At 45.3% G+C, this 8,465-nt stretch overlaps 1 protein-coding gene across 1 annotated transcript in view; it reads right to left on the bottom strand.

The window, feature by feature from the left end:
* Positions 1 to 7,852: 7,852 nt before the first annotated feature.
* LOC131349164 (uncharacterized) overlaps positions 7,853 to 8,465 on the bottom strand; it is a 1,444-nt gene continuing 831 nt past the window's right edge. Inside the window, exon 3 of the mRNA XM_058384582.1 lies at positions 7,853 to 8,451. Within this exon, the coding sequence (XP_058240565.1) occupies positions 7,853 to 8,451 (599 nt within the window). The remainder of the gene's footprint in view (positions 8,452 to 8,465) is intronic.

Here is an 8,465-nt window from a genome sequence, read left to right as displayed (position 1 = left end):
TGTGTGTGAAGTGTGTATGGTGTGTGTGAAGTGTGTGAAGTGTGTATGGTGTGTGTGAAGTGTGTATGGTGTGTGTGAAGTGTGTGAAGTGTGTATGGTGTGTGTGAAGTGTGTATGGTGTGTGTGAAGTGTGTATGGTGTGTGTGAAGTGTGTGAAGTGTGTATGGTGTGTGTGAAGTGTGTATGGTGTGTGTGAAGTGTGTATGGTGTGTGTGAAGTGTGTGAAGTGTGTATGGTGTGTGTGAAGTGTGTGAAGTGTGTATGGTGTGTGTGAAGTGTGTATGGTGTGTGTGAAGTGTGTATGGTGTGTGTGAAGTGTGTGAAGTGTGTATGGTGTGTGTGAAGTGTGTATGGTGTGTGTGAAGTGTGTATGGTGTGTGTGAAGTGTGTATGGTGTGTGAAGTGTGTATGGTGTGTGTGAAGTGTGTGAAGTGTGTATGGTGTGTGTGAAGTGTGTATGGTGTGTGAAGTGTGTATGGTGTGTGTGAAGTGTGTGAAGTGTGTATGGTGTGTGTGAAGTGTGTGAAGTGTGTATGGTGTGTGTGAAGTGTGTGTGAAGTGTGTATGGTGTGTGAAGTGTGTATGGTGTGTGTGAAGTGTGTATGGTGTGTGTGAAGTGTGTATGGTGTGTGTGAAGTGTGTATGGTGTGTGTGAAGTGTGTGAAGTGTGTATGGTGTGTGTGAAGTGTGTATGGTGTGTGTGAAGTGTGTGAAGTGTGTATGGTGTGTGTGAAGTGTGTGAAGTGTGTATGGTGTGTGTGAAGTGTGTGAAGTGTGTATGGTGTGTGTGAAGTGTGTATGGTGTGTGTGAAGTGTGTATGGTGTGTGTGAAGTGTGTATGGTGTGTGTGAAGTGTGTGAAGTGTGTATGGTGTGTGTGAAGTGTGTATGGTGTGTGTGAAGTGTGTGACGTGTGTATGGTGTGTGTGAAGTGTGTATGGTGTGTGTGTGAAGTGTGTATGGTGTGTGTGAAGTGTGTATGGTGTGTGTGTGAAGTGTGTATGGTGTGTGTGAAGTGTGTATGGTGTGTGTGAAGTGTGTATGGTGTGTGTGAAGTGTGTATGGTGTGTGTGAAGTGTGTGAAGTGTGTATGGTGTGTGTGAAGTGTGTATGGTGTGTGTGAAGTGTGTGAAGTGTGTATGGTGTGTGTGAAGTGTGTATGGTGTGTGTGAAGTGTGTGAAGTGTGTATGGTGTGTGTGAAGTGTGTGAAGTGTGTATGGTGTGTGTGAAGTGTGTATGGTGTGTGTGAAGTGTGTATGGTGTGTGTGAAGTGTGTATGGTGTGTGTGAAGTGTGTATGGTGTGTGTGAAGTGTGTATGGTGTGTGTGAAGTGTGTGAAGTGTGTATGGTGTGTGTGAAGTGTGTATGGTGTGTGTGAAGTGTGTAAGTGTGTATGGTGTGTGTGAAGTGTGTGAAGTGTGTATGGTGTGTGTGAAGTGTGTATGGTGTGTGTGTGTATTGTGTATGGTGTGTGTGTGAAGTGTGTATGGTGTGTGTGAAGTATGTGTATGGTGTGTAAAGTGTGTGAAGTGTGTATGGTGTGTGTGAAGTGTGTATGGTGTGTGTGAAGTGTGTATGGTGTGTGTGAAGTGTGTGAAGTGTGTATGGTGTGTGTGAAGTGTGTATGGTGTGTGTGAAGTGTGTGAAGTGTGTATGGTGTGTGTGAAGTGTGTATGGTGTGTGTGAAGTGTGTGAAGTGTGTATGGTGTGTGTAAAGTGTGTGAAGTGTGTATGGTGTGTGTGAAGTGTGTATGGTGTGTGTGAAGTGTGTATGGTGTGTGTGTGAAGTGTGTATGGTGTGTGTGAAGTATGTGAAGTGTGTATGGTGTGTGTGAAGTGTGTATGGTGTGTGTGAAGTGTGTGAAGTGTGTATGGTGTGTGTGTGAAGTGTGTATGGTGTGTGTGAAGTGTGTGAAGTGTGTGAAGTGTGTATGGTGTGTGTGAAGTGTGTATGGTGTGTGTGAAGTGTGTGAAGTGTGTATGGTGTGTGTGAAGTGTGTATGGTGTGTGTGAAGTGTGTATGGTGTGTGTGTGAAGTGTGTATGGTGTGTGTGAAGTGTGTATGGTGTGTGTGAAGTGTGTATGGTGTGTGTGTGAAGTGTGTGAAGTGTGTATGGTGTGTGTGTGAAGTGTGTATGGTGTGTGTGAAGTGTGTATGGTGTGTGTGTGAAGTGTGTATGGTGTGTGTGAAGTGTGTGAAGTGTGTATGGTGTGTGTGAAGTGTGTATGGTGTGTGTGAAGTGTGTGAAGTGTGTATGGTGTGTGTGAAGTGTGTGAAGTGTGTGTGAAGTGTGTGAAGTGTGTATGGTGTGTGTGAAGTGTGTATGGTGTGTGTGAAGTGTGTGAAGTGTGTATGGTGTGTGTGAAGTGTGTATGGTGTGTGTGAAGTGTGTATGGTGTGTGTGTGAAGTGTGTATGGTGTGTGTGAAGTGTGTATGGTGTGTGTGTGAAGTGTGTATGGTGTGTGTGAAGTGTGTATGGTGTGTGTGTGAAGTGTGTATGGTGTGTGTGAAGTGTGTGAAGTGTGTATGGTGTGTGTGTGAAGTGTGTATGGTGTGTGTGTGAAGTGTGTGAAGTGTGTGTATGGTGTGTGTGAAGTGTGTGAAGTGTGTATGGTGTGTGTGAAGTGTGTATGGTGTGTGTGAAGTGTGTGAAGTGTGTATGGTGTGTGTGAAGTGTGTATGGTGTGTGTGAAGTGTGTATGGTGTGTGTGAAGTGTGTGAAGTGTGTATGGTGTGTGTGAAGTGTGTATGGTGTGTGTGAAGTGTGTGAAGTGTGTATGGTGTGTGTGAAGTGTGTATGGTGTGTGTGAAGTGTGTATGGTGTGTGTGAAGTGTGTGAAGTGTGTATGGTGTGTGTGAAGTGTGTATGGTGTGTGTGAAGTGTGTGAAGTGTGTGTGAAGTGTGTGAAGTGTGTATGGTGTGTGTGAAGTGTGTATGGTGTGTGTAAAGTGTGTGAAGTGTGTATGGTGTGTGTGAGTTTTGTAGATGAGACGAACTCGTAAAAGTGATTTATTAATTCAACGACTGAATAAAACTGATAAGGAAAAAGATAAAATTATTAGAAGAGGAATAGAGGGACAGAGGGATAGAGGAACAGAGGGATAGAGGAACAGAGGGATAGAGGAACAGAGGGATAGAGGGATAGAGGAACAGAGGGATAGAGGAACAGAGGGATAGAGGAATAGAGGGATAGAGGAATAGAGGAATAGAGGGATAGAGGGATAGAGGGATAGAGGGATAGAGGGATAGCAGCGTAGATAAAAGCCTCATTAAACCCCGGACCATGAGACAAGAAACAATTCCCTCAGGAGAGTAACACCACCTGCTCCTCCTCTGATACCTGAGCAACCTGTCTCTGAGAGAATGATAAACAAGTAAACAAGCACTTAGACTGAGAGAGCAGGGCTGATAGGGAGGAGTGATAGAAGATGAGCAGATAGACAGAGAGAAAGAGACAGAGAGAGACTAGGAGATAGAGAGTGACAGAGAGAGAGAGAGAGAGAGAGACAGAGAGAGGCAGAGACTTTTTTTGACTTTTTACGCATCTTTATTTACACAAGTCACATATAAAAGTCACAGTGACTTAATAAATAAATAAGTAAATAAATAAATAAATAAATACGTATTAAAATAAATGTCAGTAAATTATTTTAAATATGAGTGATTAGTTTAGTTCTGCTGCAAAGTTAAGTTTCCTTTCTGCAACAGAACACAACACATTATCACAACACCACACATTTAAACATCCAAGTCATTCATACTTTTATAAAAATTAAAATCAATTAAAATTCTAGATTTCATCAGCCTTTTCAGAATTTTTATGGCGTCACAGTCAGTGTTCTGTGCAATTTGGTTTTTCCGGCTCAGGTATATCGCCATTTTGGCCTGACCAAATATAAAATTAATCAGTTGGCACCTGAACCGGTGTTTCCTGACAAACTTAAAACCAGAAATAAAACACTGAAAAGTAAAAACAACATTAAAAGACCTTAAAATGCTCCGTAAAAACACAAACAGTGACTGTAACCTGGAGCAGTGAATAAAAGCATGAAAAACTGTTTCTCTCTGTGAACAAAAAGGACAATCATGTGCAATATCAGGATTTAAAACAGAAATAAAAGAGTTCACAGAGATAATACAGTGTAAAATCCTCCACTGGAGGTCAGCAGATTTTTTAGTTAACGGTGGTTTATACAGTGCGTCCACTCTGGTTTAAAATCATCAGTAAAACCATGTACACTTCTCCATGGGGTGTCCACCCTCCCACTCAGCTTCTTCTTATTTAAAACCTTTACACACGCTCTGTAGAGCAGCTTCCCCGACACTGACCCAAAGTCCATCTCCCCTTCACCCCGGCACTCCAGGAGGGGGCCTGCACACCCGTCGAGGTCAGGAGCGATGTTCAGCTGGGGAAAGGGTTCGTCCTCTGTAGGACCAGTCTCTGTGTGTGAATAGTCCATTAGCTGAACACGCTCCTCTGATGTCAATGCAGATCTCCAGTGGTGTAGGAGCTGATTGACAACACGCAGGGACCGCAGTCCCATACACACTGCCAGGTCCTCTGCCCTCGACAAGTCCGACCCTGCGATGTTCACAAACTCCCGGAGCGTTATAATCCCTGAGGAGATGAGAGTTCTGGACAGTGCAGGGACGGTCACACTGGAGATGTCCAGTCTCCCGCCGTACACCAGAGGTTCCTCCAGCAGCCAGTGTAGTGTTCTACAGCCCTTGTTTTGTTTCTTAAAACAGTTCCAAATTTTAAAAAATCCACGGTAAAAGGCTGGTAGTCCAGAAATGTCCAGCATTTTTGTGTCCATTAAAAACAATGCTCTGTCCAGCCCCAGTCCTTGAACTGTGCATAATAATCCACTGGCTGCTGCTCTCCATACTAAGTCTCCGGGTCCAGTGAGGAGTCTCTGGATGAACTGGAGGCGGAAGGCTGTGGCTCTGCTGGACAGCTGGACCAGCCCCTGTCCTCCTTCCTCCTTCGGCAGATGAAGCACACTCTGTGGAATCCAGTGTAGACCGTCCCAGAAGAAGTCCACCAGCAGGGCCTGGATGTTTTCCAGCAGGTTCGGCGGCGGATCCACGCATGCCAGCTTGTGCCAGAGGGACGACGTGGCGAGGTTGTTGATGACCAGCGTTCTCCCCCTGTAGGACATCTTTGGAACCAGCCGCTTCCACCTGCTCAGTCTGCCTTCACGTGCTCTACAGAACCTTTTTTTTTTTACTTAAAATCTCATTGTTCCCCAGGTAGACACCCAAGTATTTAAAACCACCTCTTTTCCACGCTAAGCCTCCTGGTAGTGACGGTTGCCCACCTTCCCACCCCCCAACTAACATGGCTTCACTTTTAGACCAGTTAACCTTGGTGGAGGATAAGATTTGAAAGTCATTTAAAATATCAGTTAAAACATTGACATCATTTTGTGTGTTTATCATCACTACCAGATCATCTGCATAAGCTGATAAACATATTGAGGCATTAGCATGTGGAATATTAAAACCAGAGAGATTACTTCTTAACTTATTTAAAAGAGGTTCAATAGCTAGAGAGTACAACATTCCAGAGAGGGAACAGCCCTGCCTGATCCCTCTGTACACTCTAAAAGGAGCACATAAACCACCGTTAACCTTCAGTACACTCTCAGTGTCACTGTACAACACCCTGATCATGGCTATAAAACCTGGACTGAACCCAAAGGCTTCCAGCACCTTCCACAAATATTCATGTTCAACCCGGTCAAAAGCCTTTTCCTGATCTAGAGAAATCAGACCAGTTTTTAAGCCCAATAGCCTGGAGACGTCCAAAATGACGAATTAGATACACATTATCGAATATGGACCTATCAGGCACACAGTACGTCTGGTCCTGGTGAATGAGCTGCTCCATTACCTTAGTCAGTCTCGAGGCTAATGCTTTTGAGAGCAGATTGCAGTCAGTGCACAGTAGTGAGACCGGGCGCCAGTTTTTCAGGTGGGTCAGGTCTCCCTTCTTCGGTAGCAGGGTCAGGACGGCCCTCCTGCAGCTCAACGGGAGTTCACCTCTCCGTACGCTGTCCCGTAGGACATCTAGCACGTCCTGCCCTATGACGGCCCAGAATGCCTTGTAGAACTCGACAGGGAGACCGTCTATACCTGACGCCCGTCCATTCTCCATCCCCTGGAGAGCCTCATGAACCTCCTCCAGCGTGAGCTCCCTGTCCAGCTCTCTCGCCGCTCGCTCAGAGAGCTTTGGCAGGTCCATGAGGAAGCTGTCCTCCACCGCTTGTGCCCCTGACCACTCACTGCTGTACAGCTTCGAGTAGAAGCTTACTGTCTGCTGGTGAATTTCAGTGGGCTCAGATACGAGATCCCCTGATTCTGTTCACACAGCATGTATAAATCTTTTCTGTCCATTCTTTTGCTCTAAACTGAAAAAGAACTTTGAAGGAGCATCCATCTCAGCAGCGCTTTTAAAGCGTGAGTGGACCAGCGCCCCCTGTGCTGTAATGTCTAACAGGTCGTTCATTTTGGATTTTTTACGTTTGAGGGCTTCAACATGCCCTCGATTTCCAGTGGCCTCCAAACGCTGGAGTTCCACTGTTTCTATCTCCAGAGCTTTCAGAGATCTAACAATGTCTCTTGTGACATTGAGAGTGTACTGCTGACAAAATTCTTTGACTTGTGCTTTTGTCACATCCCACCACAGCTGAAGTGAACTAAAAGCTGCCTTCTCATGTTTAAAACAATTCCATAAAAAAATAAAAGACTCCCTAAAATTAGCATCTTCTAAAAGAGCAGTGTTAAAATGCCAGTAGGCACTCCTAGGTTTAACCTTCTCTTTAGTGATAGTACACTGGACCATACTGTGGTCAGAGATACCTACTGGAACAATAAAACACTTTGTAAAAAACGTCAGCTGGTGTTTATAACCATAAAAACGATCTAATCTCACCAGGGAGAGTGTGTTATCTATGGCATGGGCCCATGTGTACTGTCTCTTGTTCTTATGAAAAGTTCTCCATAGGTCGCTCAACTCGTGGGCCTCCACCATCTCCCACAGACGCTTACGGGAAGCCATGTGAGGTTCTGTGTGGTTCCGGTCTAAAATATCTGTAGTACAGTTAAAATCACCACCCAGAATTAAAATTTCTGCAGTGTTGCAGTCAGCAATGACATTGTTCAGAGTATCTAAAAACATCATCCTCTCCACTGCACTGGTGGGAGTGTACACACAGATAAAAACTAAAACCTCATTCTCATAAAAAGTTTTCACTTTTAAAAGCCTCCCATTTAAAAATTCTTCAACTGAATAAGAACAAGGAATAAAACTGTGAGTAAAGAGCAAGGCGACTCCACCACTGAGTGTTGTGTTATGACTTAAAATCACCAACCCATCCCACTCCTTCACCCAATCAGCAGCATTGCTGGTATCGCTGTGGGTTTCTTGCAGCATGGCAACGTCAATGTGCTTCTGCTTTAAAACTTCATACAGTTTAGCTCTCTTGATTTGCTCTCTTGCCCCATTAATATTTAAACTCGCGATATTAACTCCTTTCATAAAAATAAATAAAATAAATAAAATTAAACAGAGGGTAAAAACCACTCTACCATAAAAAAACACCACATCAGTCATCATCAGAGTTTTCCTTATTCACTCTTGTGATCAGTTTCTTCAGACGGAAAATTTCAACATCAATGAATGCACCTTCTCTTCTGAAGAACTTAACGTCGTGAATAAACTGCTTACGGTCTGGGAAAAACTCTTCCAATGCTACATTTTTCTGCCATTTGGTGTTCCTTAAAAACTCTTTAATATCATCAGCGCTGTACACAACATTAACCTGTTCCTCCTGAGAATCGAACATTAAAACAGAGTCTGACATGCAGTCATCACTGTCTGATTCTCGTTCCCCCATCTTTGTGTCCTTTTTTGCCTGCTTTTTTCCCGTCCCTTACCTTGCTTTTTCCTTTTATTCAGCACTTTAAAGACGGGCTCATCCACCATGTCCACGTCTCCCCCGTCCCCCTGCACTGGTGTAGTGTCCGGTGTTTCCGGGCGGTCTCTCTGCACCTCCGCGCCTGCCTCTGCCAGCGCAGGCAGCTCCAGCACTGCTCCAGAACCCACTGAGCTCTTCTCAGTGGAGCACGGCTTCTCCCGGTCCGGTTGAGCTGAGCATGGCTCTTCCGCGGCCGGTTCGGCCGTGCATGGCTTTTCCGGGGCTGTTGCAGCTCCAGTGGGCTTCTGGGTTGCAGGCTGGGCTTGGGGCTCACTCTCTGTCGTGTCTGGTGCAGCAGCAGCTCCGGGGCCCTCAGCAGCCGGCCGAACTGTAGCCGCAGGGGGAACGACCCCAGCCGACTGAGCTGCGTCCTGCCCCGGTCGCTCAGAAACACCGGGGTCACTCTGCCTCTCAGGGCAGGCCCGAACAAGATGACCAGTTTTTCCACATTTAAAACACTTAATATCTGTATCAGAAGAA

The sequence above is a fragment of the Hemibagrus wyckioides genome, linkage group LG29 (assembly GCF_019097595.1).
Source record: "Hemibagrus wyckioides isolate EC202008001 linkage group LG29, SWU_Hwy_1.0, whole genome shotgun sequence".
Lineage (NCBI taxonomy): Eukaryota > Metazoa > Chordata > Actinopteri > Siluriformes > Bagridae > Hemibagrus > Hemibagrus wyckioides.
The sequence above is the reverse complement of the archived record's forward strand: the minus strand, read 5'-3'. Positions and strand labels throughout refer to the sequence as shown.